A 15,671-nucleotide genomic window follows, 5' to 3' on the forward strand; every position below is an offset into this window, starting at 1 on the left:
CGTCTTGCTGTGTCTCATAGGCTGCAGATTTAATTACACTCTCTCTCTGTATCTCCAGAGCTATATGCACAATTCTGGAACATGTGGAGTAATGTAAATGGGCAGCATGAATATTTTTTCTGTTCCAGCCAATCTTGGTGGGCAGTGTGGACCCAAACTAATGTGGTGCGGGACACTGCAAGTAATTCGCACAGGAATCGCACTGCGTTCCTGTGCAAATTACATGTAATGTGTGTGCGGTGTGATTTGAGCCATCCTTTTTCTATGGCTCAAATTGCATCGCATCCACACCAAAAAGGTGCAAGACCCTTTTTCTACCAGCACCTGAATCCCATCACATGGATGTTCTCGCCCATGCAATGCAATTTCTGGCAACTGCATTGCGTTTTGCGATCTGTTTTGGGGTGTCATTAATTTATCATTGACACCTGCACCAGATCGCATGAACGTCATGCAATTGCAATGCAGTGTGGGAAACGCACAAGATTTGCAGTGTTTCCTGCACCCCTTGGTGTGAACCAGGGCTCATGGTATAAACAGTCTGAGATCTAGAGCAGCCTTGTCTTGTTCTGGAGAAAGGAAGTCCAGCCTGGAGGGCTCTCTGACCTCCCAGGCAACCCTGCCATGTACTTTCTGTTTGTGAGGCCTTAGCTGGGCTAGCTGAGAGGCTTGGAAGCTGAGGACTGTCTCTTGTATGATCTGGTCTGGGGCCACTGGCAGACATTCGAAGGAGGCATCCATTCTCCTGAGGGCTCTGTGAGTACAGACTGTGTGAGAGATCTTAGAGACTGGGCTGCTGCTACCCATTTGGTGCTAGAAAGTCAGCTGATAATGCTGGAAAAGAGAATACTGGCTGGTACCCCGGAGAGCTTAGTCTGTCTGGTTCTGTGCTAAAGGCAGGGACGGACTGACAACTCATGGGGCCCCCGGGCAATAGGGGATCATGGGGCCCCTGTGTCCTCTCCCACACTCAAACCACACCCAAAAAAGCCTATGAAAGGTACCAGGGACATCTCATGGTGCCCCCTACTGACCCCGGGCCCTCGGGAAGTGCCCAAGTTCCCCAATGGTCAGTCCGCCCCTGGTTAAAGGAATTCTGATCAAGTTGCTTAAAGGAAGAAGGTAGTGCCTTAATCTGCTTCAGCTAAGCCAAGTCCAACATTGCCCCTCCAAGGACTGTGCTTAAAGTGCTGCAGAAGACGTTTATCATATAATATAAATATATATGTACAATATATGTTTATATACTGTAGATATATTATATATTTACAATAAATACAATTGTACATAGTTCTTTTTGGAGCATCCCATTCATCCCCAATCCCTATCCAAGTTATCACAAAAACTAAAATAACAAAAAAACAAAAAAACAAAACAAAAAGAAAACCCCTGAACTGTTTACTGAGCCAAAAGAGTGACTGTATTTGTATGCCTGGCTGTGGGACAAAACGATGTGAAAATACCTCAGGGATCTATCAAACTGCTGGCTCCTACAGGGGTACTTCTAAATATATATGGTTGATTTACAAGGAATGGCATTGCAAGTATCTTGGCTTGTTATTTAAAGTAGTTGTACAGGAGAAGGTTTTTTTTTACCTTAATGCATTCTCTGCATTACGGTAAAAAACCTTCTGTGTACCACTCCCCCCCCTGACTCCCCTAAACACTTACCTGAGTCTGATCTTGATCCAGCGCTGTGTCCAAGAGCGGTGTCTCTCTCCTCTCCTTCCTCACTGGACATGGAGCCAGCAGCAGTAGCCATTACCAGGTAGCTTGCTATGGGGGCACTCAACAAGGAGTAGCCAGGAGTGCCTAAGGGGAAGCCCAGAAGGGGAGGATTTGGGCTGCTCTGTGCAAAACCATTGCACAGAGCAGGCAGGTATAACATGTTTATTATTTATAAAAAAAATATGTTTACAATCAATTTAGGAGGCTCATATACATGAAGTTAAATAAAAAAAATTTAAACTGGGGAAAAGTGACATAAAAGCTTTTTTTTTCTAAAATAAGAAACATGTCTATACATACCTGCTGTATGCAGTGATTTTGTACAGAGCAGCCCCGATCCTCTTCTTTTCGGGTTCTCCTGGCTCCTCCTTCTTGGCAGCGCCCCCAGCAAAAGCTGTTTTTCCTTGGGGCACCGCTGCATGCTCATCCCCGAGCTGCTGTTGTATACATCCATAAGACACATAGAGCCACAGCTTGCCCCCCCCAGTCTCTCCTCATTGGCTTACTGGCTGTGATTGACAGCCAATGGACTGTCTCAGTCAATGAAGAGGAAGAGTCCACAGACAGCAGAGGCTGTTGAGAACATCGCTGGATCAAAGGGGACTCGGGTAAGGACTGGGGGGGGGGGCTGGGGAAGCTGCTGCACACAGAAAGGTTTTACCTTCATGCATAAAATACCTGAAGGTAAAAAACCTTGAGCCTTTAGAACCACTTTGAACATATGTATTTTTTTTAAAGCAAGGCATTCAAATAGCTATTATCACATGCAAGGTTCAGTCCAATAACCGGTAGCAGCCAATTGGACTTCTGTTTACTGTATTCAGGATACTTGTTGGGTGATCTTTAGTTGCTTTCCTATATCACTTTGCAGATAATGTCTTATTTTTGTCTGTCTTTGTCTTTTTTAAAAAGTAATTTACCTTGAAGCCATATAGTCTTCACTTTCTAACCATCACTGGGAATATGTGAGGGAGGTTCCTTATTTTTTTTTTTTTTCAAACACTTTTATAAATAATGTGAAACAGGCATATTGGTATATTTTAAACCAGGTTGCATTGGCTCTGTATTCAACCTGTCTGACTGCATTTGCTGAATTTGTTGTGCTTGGAGAAAATGAATGCCTGTAAATGCAAATAAGAACTTTCAGGACAACCATTCTATAGCTAAGATAGTGAGTGAGTGCAGGAAGTCCTAAACAGGTATCATTGATAAAATCAATGAATTATCATCTTCAAAGAGCAACTGTCAAAATACAGACTGGGACTGTCATTTGTCATTTTCTGTTACTAATACATTGCATGTAATTGAATTGCATTGGATTGAACTAGATTTATGCATGGATGGTAAATGCACTTAATAATTATGTAAATAACCCATTAGTCATTTGATCGGCAGCTGATCTTTCATTACTTGATAAATATGCTCCAGAGTATTTTAACTATATTAGATATTTGATCAGCTTTATAAAGCACAGCTAGATAACTCAATCCTCAGTGTATTGTGCAACAAAATGAGCTTTTCTAGCCATGCTTGTTGATCATCCCTCCTTCAGTATCTCACTAAGGCGGTATTAGTTCATAGCAGAAATAATAATGCAGCTCCTTTTATGAGATTTAAGAGACCTCTAGTGGCTAGTTTGCAAACTTCCACGTATGTTTTTTCAGGCAGAAGTTTCATGTTGCTATAAAATGACAGCTTAAAAACACTCTTACAGAAATTAGTTTGCCATGAGCTGGAATATTTAAAAAAAAAATCATCACTCAGTCAAGCCCCCATGATAAAGTCACAGATAAACATAACATTCAAGTAGATGTATATAGAAAATAACACCTACACATAATATTAAATGTAATAATAACATTATAGTGTATGTTGGCAATGATACAAAACTCATAATTGTAAATAAAGTGTGCTTGGAATGACACCATGTTTTACCTCTCTCACTTTTTCTATTCCCAGTGTAAAGATGTATGAAATAACAATCCATTCCTGCATTGAGGGCCAGCGATCCATTTTTACTAATACAATATAATTGAAGAGCATAAGATAACCCATATAAGCCATCTGTATAAAGAGAAACATAACAGAATTACAAAAAAAACCATATCAAAATACAAGGCTGTTTTACATGCTATCCTTTTTTTCTCCCTATGATAATTTTGACTTCAAATTGTTTAGTGTGCCAAAATAAATATTATATGGAGTAAATTCATTATTTTAAGTAGACAGAGGGTGTTTGATGCAGGGGGAAGGAGTGTAACTAATCCTTTTGATGAATATCTGGTGCTAAACACATCTTGGTCTTAGATTATAAAGGACAATTTTATTAAGGTGGGTCCCCGTCAAGGTCAAGGAACAGCTGTAGGTGTAGAGCTGCCACCCATCGACATAAGTCTCTCATGCTTAATGGCAAACTTGGCCCTGCTGTAACCCCTTCTAAGCCCTACCAAAGCTCATCAAAAATTCTCCACTCCCTGCGGGATGGGAATTAATTTATATCTGCCTGCCATGTGATAGTGCTTAGTACAAATCACTAGGCAGTTCCCTAAATGGGTGGGAGAGGACTGAATGTACTGTACACGAGCCTATGTAAAGTTAGCCTTTCAAAAGGTTGTAACCATCAGCATTGGATCTTCTTAGATTCTGGCAAGGTTTTGAAAAGAATTTTGGTTAAAGCTGAAGGTAATGGCATGCACCTTACTTTAGCACAAACAGAAGCACAGAAACTGTTAGATTGTAAGCTCCAAGGAGCAGGGACCTCCTAACCCTCTTGTATTGAACTGTATTGTTGCTGTAATTGTCTCACTTTATATTGTAAAGCTCTGAGCAAACTGTTGGCTCTAGATAAATCCTGTATAATAAAAATAATAATAACTCCAAAAATGCAGACAGATCCAGCGGTGCAGCAATTAAAGCGGACCTGTTCATCATGCAAAAGGGAATTTAGTGTTACGTTTAACCCCTAAAATATGATTCTCCAGCTCCCATTTTTTTTAAATTGGTTTCTATAGCAATCTCCAAAACACTGACAAATTTAAAAAATAATAATGTTGTAACACATTGTCGCCTTTTTGGTTAGAAAGAGACTAACGCACACACCTGTCAGCATGTGAGGTAAACTGGCAAAAAGTAAACATTTTCTGGGGGGATAAAAAAAGGGAGCAAAAAACTATAAATTCTGCTGCCTCGATCACACAAAAATCTTGTGATTTCACCTGTCTGCCAGTACTAGACGGTGATCTGATACGTTAAAAAAGAACAAAAAATGTAATATTGCATAGGAGAACCAGAAACTGCCTCATTGAAAACAAAACAAAACAGCTATTTGCATTAAATAAGACATCTAACTGTGTTCAGGCTCTTTACTGCCACATGTACAGCAAGTATTATACATACTGTGTGGGGGGTTTGGGAATTAAGTACTGGTTCCAGCGCTCAAGACCGCAAAGTTGACCAGTTTGCCACATTAATGTTGAAACAGTAGAATATAGTTACATTAAACATTAAATTAAAAAAAATAATAATATTGAGAATTAAAAACAAAAAAAATTTAAGGGGTTTTTTTTAACTGTGGGTATAGGATTATAACTTTTTTTTTTAATGGTTGAACTTGATGTACTTTTGTCTTTTTCAGCCAGACTAACTATGTAACTACCCAGTGCCATCTCATTAATGAGGGTTTCTCAGGTATCAACCTTCTAAAACTGCTGATTTCCTGGCTGTCTGTGGTTTAAACCGTTTCTTAAATGTAAAGTCACAGTGAAGTCATAGCTAGTTTTTTTTCAGAAGGAGAGGTTAATAATGACAGCTTCCATATTTCCTCAGTAAAGGTTTTCTTTAAGCACTTTGCATCTCACACCTGTTCATCCCTTATGGACCAGAGTGATTTTTACAATTCTGCTCTGAACCTGTTTATTCATCAATACCTTTGCCATTATTTAAGATAACAAGATAATACATATACATATTGTTTTTTAAGGGCAAACAAGGCTTTCTGTTCTTGAATATTGTCTTGCAACAATGATTTTAGACAATTAGAAATGAAAACAAATCTAAACAAAACACACTTTCTCTTTTTTTACCAGTGTTAGTTTAAAAATAAATAGTGTTACTGAACATAAAATGTGTGCATTGTATTCTGTAATTTGTCCTGTTTAAAAAGTGTTGCTAAACCCACAACAGTAAAATCAGTCTGTATATGCAGTAAAGCATGCTTGTTATACTCACTGTGGAATATAAGGGGTTACTCCTCTGCACTGAGTAAAAATGCTAGTTTAACTATCTTCTCTGATCCTCCCCTTCTTCCTGTGCCCCCCTCTTATTTCCTGATAAGACATATTATGTGGAGCCACTCTACACATGCTCACTTTGGTGTGTATTGCTAGAGAGTTTTTTTTTTCTTGGGAGAGTGCATGTGACCAGCGCAGGGCCAATCAGCACTGTCCAGACAGAGGGTCAGGGGTTATGCATGCTCTTGGAGCAAAATGAAACCTCCTCCTACAAACGTTAACAAGTGCTCTGCTGGACACTGATGGAAGTCACAAGACTGCTCTAACTGCTGAGGAAAAAAGTATTTGGCAGTTTATATTTACTAAAATAATTGCATTTCCATGTTCTGTATACTGTGGGAGGCTGGATATAGTGAATGCAGGGTCCTGGGTTTAGTAACACTTTTTGAGTACATTATGAGTACATTATGAGTTATTTACAAATTAATTCTAGTGTTTTTTTCTTTCAATTTTGCACATTTTTAAATGGAAAATGTGTAAATATATGTTAAATGTGTAGAAATGTATCATTAGTTAATAAAAAAAACAAAAAATCAGCAGGGAAATAATAGTTGATGAGAGAAGGAAACACGATTTAATTAGGGCTGATTAGAGTAAACTAAGGGCTAATAGGGGTTAATAGTGTTTCACTTATCAGGTTGCTTTAACTGACATCAAATGCAGATCTAAGTTAATTCCTTTGATCTGCAGATGAATGAGCAAAAAGAAACAAATGTCACAATTTGTAACTTTGTATAATCATGGTCTGGAGCAGTGTTGTTTGTAAACATTGTCAGGCTGCTTTTTTGACAACTACAGCAGCCAGCTTCTCCTCTTAACTGCTTCCCGTCCGCCCGTCCCCAATGTACTACGGTCAGGCGTCAGCTACAGGCAAAGTGACATACCCGTATGTCGCTCTAGCTGTACTAACACAGGGGGGGTGCTGCATTCCCCCCCGTAATTGCTGTGTCCAGCAGACACAGCAGAATGAAGGTCCCAGTGAACAGGTGAATCGCTATGCGATCACATGATCACAATGTAAGCAAAGCTGTTATGAATCAATCTCATTCATAATGGCTCTGCTTCTCTTCCTAGTGAGCTGTGATTGGCCAACAGATGTCATATGATACATGGTGCCAATCACAGCACCCTGTACCATGTAATCAGCTCCAGCCAATCACAGATCACTATCTTGAGCTGTGTATAACCTGACAGTTCATGAATAAGTTAGGTTCATGACAGCAAGCTTTGCATTGCAGGAGAAATTATGTAACATTGTACTATTCTGATAAAAGTATTTAAAAAAAAATATTTTAAAAATGAAAAAAAAAAAAATATTGAGAATTAAAAAAAAAAATTTGAGTGGTTATACCGGGATAATGCTTGCAGCTACAGGCATCATCCTGGTATCGTTTTTTTCAGCTGGCGGTTGATTTTCATGTAAAAGCAATCCTAGTGGCCAATTAGCTGCTGAATTGTTTTTACGAGCAGTGGGAAGGGACATCTCCCCCCCCCTCCTGCTGCCTTGCTCAGTTTTCTTGGGCTCTCCTGTCCCACAGGGGAATCCAAAAATGCAGCCAGCAGAACCGCTGGCTGACCATAGAAGTGATAAGAGACCAGAATGGCTTAAATCATCTCTATAGTCTAAGAAATCGGAAGCTACAAGCATTTCATCACTTCAGTTTTGCAGGATATAAACAGCGCCATTTGTAAATTGGGAAAGCATCTGATCACACTGATCTTGGTGAGATCAGGTGATGTAAAGGCAGAGGAGATATCTAGAGTCTGATAGACCCCAGATTTCCCAAAAAAGAATACCTGTCAATGCCTATTGCAGTCAGTGGGCATATTTACATTCCCTGTGATAGCAATAAAAGTGATACAAAAAAAAAGAAAAGGACGGTGTAAAAATAATAAAAAAATCAAAATGTCTAAAAAAAAAGCACTCTTGCCCTCCTGTGCACACGTACCTGTGTGCACAAGCGTTGACCCCGTGCCGGCATGTAAACAGCGATTGCACCATGCATGTGAGGTATCGGCATGAATGTAAGATCAAGGGCATTAATTCTAGCACTAGACCTCCTGTTTAAATGTAAATTGGTGACATGTGAATGCTTTTAAAGTGTCGCCTATCTATAATAAAAATGTATGTACTTTGTTGCCATTGCACGGGCATACGCAATTTTAAAGCATTACATGTTTAGTATCTATTTGCTCAGCATAACATCATCTTTTATAAGTTATCAAGCAATTGGGCAATGTGTTGTGTTTTTGTGCATTAAAATTCTAAAAAGTGTATTTTGCCCAAAAGATTTGCGTTTGAAAAATCGCTGAGCAAATACTGTGAGACGGAAAACATTTCAACACCCACTAGGGCCTCTGCTTTAAAAAAATATATAATTTTGGGGGGTTCAAAGTAATTCAAAGTAGGTTCAAAGTAATTTGGGGGTTCAAAGTAAAAAAGTTTTTTCATGTGAACAAAAAATGTCAGAAAAGGCTTGGTCTTCAAGAATGGGTGATGTGTGGCATACTGTAAGCTTCTAATGTTGGCCCTGAAATGCCAGGATAGTAGAAGCAACCCCTCCAAATCACTCCTTTTTGGAAAGTAGACACTCCAAGGTATTTGCTAAGAGGCATGGTGAGTATTTTGCAGATCTCATTTGTTACCACATGTTTTTGGAAAACGAAGAGAGAAAACAAAAATGTATTTTTTCTTTTCTTTTTCAAAACCCTGTGACAAAAATGATATCTGTAAAATACTCACCATGCCTCTTATCAAATTCCTTGTGGTGTCTACTCTCCAAAAAAGGGTCATTTGGTGGGGTGTTTGTACTATCCTGGCATTTTAGATCCTCTGAAACTGTAATAGGTGGTGGGGAAGTGATATGAAGATATATGCCCTTTGAAAGCCTGGAGGTGGTCATTGGATTTTCGGGGCATGTATGTAGCTAGGCTGCCAAAAAGTCTCTCACATGTGGTATCTCCATACTCGGGAGAAGTAGAAAAATGTGTTTTGAGGTGTTATTCTACATATACCCATGGCATGCATGAGAAATATATCATTAAAGTGACAACGTTTTATACATGTATTGAGATTTTTTTTTACTAAAGACATTTAGCAGAATACATTTTGGCCTAAATTTATGACTAACTTTGAGTTTATTGGATATTTTGTATAACCAAAATTTTTTCAAAATGTTTGGTCTTTTTTTGTTTATAGCACAAAAAGTTAAAATTGCAGAGGCGATCAAATACCACCAAAAGAAATCTCTATTTGTGTGTAAAAAAACATAAATTTAATTTGGGTACAGTATTGCACAACAGCGTAATTACCAGTTGAAATAGCGCAGTGCTGAACAGCAAAAAATGGCCTGGTCATAAAGGGGGGTAATTCTTCTGGAGGGCAAGTGGTTAATATAATATAATGCTGGATATGATTAATCAAAGCTGTCAAATACTGTGCACTGGGAGGGGGATCCCAGAAGCAGGGCAAGGAGACTGAAAGTACTACACATGCACTGTGTACAATGATGACTTTTTTTGGGTGTGTGTAGCATGCCCAAAGTCTGCAACTAGGTAAATAATTTTCACATACATAGAGTCAGCATATGGTTTATTCCCAGCGTAGCTTTCTGCTATCTTTTGTGTAGCTTACTTCCCTCCAAAGAATGCATTAGGCTCAGTTCACTACAATGTGTACATTTTAAATTGTGTTTAACCAGAGAGATAATTTTGTGAACTATATTTTATGTACAAAATACTATACAAAAATAATTCTTTTTATGACCATGCAGTAAATTCAGACAATATACCTGCTAAAGCCTTTAGTGACATAATTTACATATGTAAAAATGAACAATCCTCCCTGACCTGGGCATCAACTTCGCTTCTTCCTTCCAGAATCTGTATAAATGTAACTATCCTTCCCTCTATCTCAGAAGACCTAGAAAATTGGTCTCAGTTGCCCACTTACATGGTTTAGGAGGTTACATTCTATTAATATTAATGTTCTCCCAATGATTTTATATCTTTTCAGAATGATTCCAATGGATAACTTGAAATCCAATTCACTTTTTTTTTCCAAATGAAATTGTTAAAATTCAACTGGGGTAATAAACAGTCTAGAGTTAATAAGCAGATGCTATAAACCCCTAAATGCCAAGGAGTACTGGGAATGCAAGGTCTCATAAAATACTTTCATGCTGCACAATTATCTAATAACTTTCCACTCTTTGAACCCTCATCCCTAATGGAGCACAAGTGAATCACAAATGGATCTGACTACAATGACATAATTTGAATATCTGTGCAGGAATCTGGGCAGGATGAAACCCATACCACCACAGTATATTATATGTTATGCTTACCATATATAGAATAATAGGAACATGACTGAGGTAAGAAGATGGAATTGGCAGAATGGTATAAATTATACTAATTATACTAAGGCATCTAAATCATTTATAAATACTTCAATATTGAAGAAAATTACAAGGTCCTATTAAAGTGGAACTTTACCCATAACAACTTGATTTAAAAAAATGTTCTTTTTCAAGGAACATATATTCCACATTATTAAGTTTGCTACCATAATTAATGTGTGCTGTAAATTGCCCCCAGCATTGTTCCTGTTTCTCCTTGCTGGAGGCTGCCATTTTGCTGAAGCCCAGAGGCTCTGAGCAGCAGTAAACCTTTAGGCTGTCAACAGATCGACCTCTTCAGTTTTGGCACAGTGCTGAAATGTAGAGAGCAGCTGAGCATGTGCAGATCAGGGTGAGACAGTGTTTTATTGGATGTTAACCAGTATAGGCACTTATTTTTAATGTTTTACATAGCCAAACCTGCAAAAGAGGGCAGCATGAAGAGATCTAGCAGGACTTAATTTCTTGACTAAAGTTCCATTTTTAGATAGTATATGGCTCTATCTTGATTAGACTCCTTTGTGTTTGATGCTTCACTCAAATGCTTTTCATTATGCAGATCAGAAGGCATGTTATACCATATATGGTGATCTTGCCCCAAAGCTAGTTGATTCTGGATCCAAATATATAATTTTGTATGTTCCCTTACCCAAATAAATCTTAGCAAGCCCCCATCTGAAGCATTGCTAAAAGGTTTATTGATTTAGAGGTTTAGAATACTGAATGATGCAGGAGGCTGATATTCTTAAAATGTTACTAAACCCAGGACCCTTAATTCACTATATCTAGTCTCCCACAGTACACAGAACATAGTAATGTAATTATTTTAGTAAATATAAATGGCTAAATAACTTTTCCCATCAACAGTGTATGACAGTCTTTTTACTTCTATCAGTGTCCAGCTGAGCATTGGCTAAAGCTTATAAGAGGAGTTTTCATTCTGCTCTAACTGTCCAGTGAGGCTGCATGACCCATGATCCTTTGTCTGGACAGTGCTTATAGGCCCTGTGCTGATCACATGCACTCTCCCCCCCAAAAAAAAAAATCTCTAGCAAAACACTCTAAACTGAGCATGTGTTGAGTGACTCCTAAAGCTCTGTACTATCAGCAGATAGATTGAAGACAGTAGAAGAAGGGGAAGATCAGAGAAGACAGGATCAAACAGCATTTTTACACAATGCAGAGGATTAACCCATTCAGTTCCACAGTGAGCACAACAAGCATGCTTACCTGCATACTCCATAGGAAGATCATGGGAGACACTGTCTATTCCATTTGATTTTGTGAAAGCAAATCTCTCCTGGTAAATGATCAATGAAAAGTTATCTTTAGTGCTGGATGGAGACCTCTGGGACCCATGGAATCAATATCTTTCAGGAACATAAGGATGTGAGTAGGTAGTTGGCTGCAGGGGTGGACTGACCATTTGGAAACTCGGGCACTACCAAAGGGCACGGGGTCAGTAGGGGGCCCCATGACATGCCTCTGGTACCTTTTTCATAGGCTTTTTTGAGTTTGGGCAAGGACACAGGGGCCCCATGATCCCCTATTTCCCGGGGGCCCCATGAGTTGTCGGTCCGCCCCTTGTTGGCTGTGTGAGATGGAAATCCCATCCCTGACCCAACTCTGATTTTCCCTTTTTTTTTTCTTTTTTTTTTATATAGTACCTACCCTTTCTCTTAACCCTGTTCCTTCTATATATCTAGTAGGTTCAATACATAATAATTCCCTTTGTTCCTCTTACATTCTATCTTTCCTTCAGGGTGTGGTGCTATGTAACTCTGTGGAGTTGATTTACTAAAGACATATAGAGCGTTCACTTTGCAAGGGAAGTAACATTTTGCTTACTTCCATCACTCAATCATGTGCAAGCAAAAATACTTCTTTCTTCATTTGTCTTTCCTGTGATTGGGTATACTTGCAAAGTGAAATTGCATCACATTCACTAAACTCTGGGGGAAATTCCCTTGCAAAATATAGCTTCTGTTGCAAAGCAAACAGCCTACATGCCTTTAGAAAATCAACCCCTGTATGTCTGCCATAGAAGGATGAGAGAAAATGGCTTGTGGAGTCTATTGGTGATCAACTAATTGACCTACGTATTATTACCGTGGAGATACACAGGCTATACAAAATGTTTGTGAGCAGGTTTTCATTGCTTTACTGTTACTAATCATAAAAAGAATGCTGGAAAATGTAACAACACTGGATTTAAATATTGACACTGGTAGATAAAACAGGGCAGCACGGTGGCTAAATGGTTAGCACTTCCGCCTGGCAGTACTAGGGTCGCTGGTTCGAATCCCAACCACGGCACCTCCTGCCTGGTGTTTGCATGTTCTCCCTGTGCCTGCATGGGTTTCCTCTGGGATCTCCGGTTTCCTCCCACACTCCAAAGACATGCTGGTAGGTTAATTGGCTCCTGTCTAAATTGGCCCTAGTATATGTATGTATGAATGTAAGTTAGGGACTTTAGATTGCACGCTCCTTGAGGGTTAGGGACTGATGTGAATGTACAATATATGTGTAAAGCACTGTGTAAATAGATAATACAATATACAGTTGTGACCAAAATTATTCAACCCCCACTGAAATTGAGTGTTTTGGCCAGTTTGACATTGCTTTTGATCATTCAGTCATCTTGCTTACATTTACATTAAAGAGGCACTTGTAGGTCAGACAAATATAACATAACAGTTATAATGAAATAACCACAAATGTCTTTTCTGTGCTCACAGCATTATCAGTTTTATTCAACCCCCAAGTGACATTCAATCTTAGTACTTAGTACAGCATCCTTTTACAGTTATAACAGCTTTTAAACGTGAAGCATAGCTTGACACAAGTGTCTTGCAGCGATCTACGGGTATCTTCGCCCATTCTTCATGGGCAAAGGCCTCCAGTTCAGTCACATTCTTAGGCTTGCGCACTGCAACTGCTTTCTTTAAGTCCCACCAGAGGTTCTCAATCGGATTTAAGTCTGGTGACTGCGATGGCCACTCCAAAATGTTCCAGCCTTTCCTCTGCAACCATGCTCTAGTGGACTTGGAGGTATGCTTGGGATCATTGTCCTGTTGAAAGGTCCAACGTCTCCCAAGCCTCAGGTGTGTGACGGACTGCATCACGTTTCCATCCAATATCTCCTGGTACTGAAGAGAATTCATGGTACCTTGCACACGCTGAAGCTTCCCTGTACCTGCAGAAGCAAAACAGCCCCAAAGCATGATTGACCCTCCACCATGCTTCACAGTAGGCAAGGTGTTCTTTTCATCATAGGCCTTGTTCTTCCTCCTCCAAACATAGCGTTGATCCATGGGCCCAAACAGTTCTAATTTTGTTTCATCAGTCCACAGAACACTATCCCACAACTTTTGTGGTTTGTCCACATGGCTTTTGGCATACTGCAGTCGACTCTTCTTATTCTTTGGAGACAGCAAGGGGGTACGCCTGGGAGTTCTGGCACGGAGGCCTTCATTACGCAGTGTGCGTCTTATTGTCTGGGCTGAAACTTCTGTACCCACATCTGACAAATCTTTTCTCAGTTCCTCAGCAGTCACACGGGGACTTCTCTCCACTCTACGCTTCAGGTAGCGCACAGCAGTCGAAGTCAGCATCTTCTTTCTGCCACGACCAGGTAGCGTTTCAACAGTGCCCTTTGCCTTGAATTTGCGAATGATGCTTCCTAAGGTGTCTCTTGGTATGTTTAACATCTTTGCAATCTTCTTATAGCCATTGCCCTTCCTGTGAAGAGAAATCACCTCTTCTCTTGTCTTCCTGGACCATTCTCTTGCCTTCACCATGTTTGTAACCACACCAGTAAATGTCTAGAAGGAGCTGAGTATCACAGTCATTTTAAAGCTGCCTAATTGGTGCTTATTATGCTTGATTGCTGCTCGGTGACATCCACAGGTGTTTTCAATACCTGATGGAAAGCACCTGTATGAACCTCTGTTCTTCAGAGTGGTAGTCTTTAAGGGGTTGAATAATTGTGGCAATGAAGAAACCACATAAGAACCATTTACTACTGTATTACATAAACAATTGATGTCATTTTAGTTGCATTTGGGTAGTTACAACGTCCTTGTAGGATTTGATTCTGAATACAATTCCAAATGTACACTATAGTCCCTAAACCCCTTTACAGCATTGGGGGTTGAATAATTTTGGTCACAACTGTATATATATATATATATAAGTACCTGAAATAAATAATAACTAAATAAAAATTGTTGGAAATACTGATTTGTTGGGGCTTCCAGTTGGCCAATGCATATAGAGTCTCATTTCTTTTCTTTTTTTGCAGTTTCTGTATTGTAAAACGATTAAGTATGCAACAGGAAGAGTGAGTTCCCTTAGTACTGGCCAGGTAAGTTCATTTTCCTTTTATAAAATATCAGTTTTTCATGCAATTAATACTTTAGGCCTTGCTTACACAGGTTTCAGCTAGTAATAAAGCAGTGCATACAACATGTTTTGCAAAGCATTTGAATTTCCAGAAGGGAATGTTAAATAAAGATCTAAATGGGAGTGCTGACTGTCACTTTAAGTAGTTCAAGACATTGGACATGCTGCACATGCCCAACAATAGTCTTCATAGTACACAGGACATGTGTAGCACATCCAGTGCTTCTGCCCTGCTGCTAGGAACCCCCCTCTCAAAACATGTTGTACTTGCTTGCTCTATGCAATAGATTTGCACAGTATGACCTCAAACCTCCTGTTTTGGGGTCCCCAGTTGACACTTTTCAAACCTCCTCTTCTTGGTGCACCCCCATAGGAAGCTGCTTCCTATGGGGGCACACCTGCAGACTCACTCCCAAGCCACGCATCCTGTGTCCATAGACACACACAGCATGGGTTGGCCCTGCCCCCTGATCTCTGCTCACAGAATCTGATTGACAGAAGCAGCCTCCCACTGTGAGGTCTCAGGTAAGTTTAAGGTAGGTTTGGGAGGGTGGGAGTACAAGAACAGGGACATAATTTACCTAAATGTGGGGAATGCAGTATGGTAAAAAAAATGTGCAGCCTTTACAACCACATTAAAGCAGCCTGACAAGTAGAAAAAGTTTTTTTTTTAATGAAATGTATATCTATTTAACCCCTTATTAACCATCAGGTTACTCTAATCAGCCCTAATTAACTACCTATTCTCCTTCTACATTCAACTATTATTTTACTGCAAATTTTTTTGTTTGTTTCTATTTTATTCATCTTCAATATTTAACCTTTTTAGTTTTTGTTTGTTTTGTTCATT

At 39.4% G+C, this 15,671-nt stretch overlaps 1 protein-coding gene across 1 annotated transcript in view; it reads right to left on the reverse strand.

Annotated features, from left to right (window-relative positions):
* Positions 1-15,671, reverse strand: part of TRPM3 (transient receptor potential cation channel subfamily M member 3) — a 500,529-nt gene that overhangs the window by 43,422 nt on the left and 441,436 nt on the right. Inside the window, exon 19 of the mRNA XM_089691063.1 lies at positions 3,664-3,792. Within this exon, the coding sequence (XP_089547189.1) occupies positions 3,664-3,792 (129 nt within the window). The remainder of the gene's footprint in view (positions 1-3,663; positions 3,793-15,671) is intronic.

The sequence above is a fragment of the Staurois parvus genome, unplaced genomic scaffold (genome assembly GCF_062004578.1).
Source record: "Staurois parvus isolate SC_StPar_1 unplaced genomic scaffold, SC_StPar_1.0 ptg000549l, whole genome shotgun sequence".
Taxonomy (NCBI): domain Eukaryota; kingdom Metazoa; phylum Chordata; class Amphibia; order Anura; family Ranidae; genus Staurois; species Staurois parvus.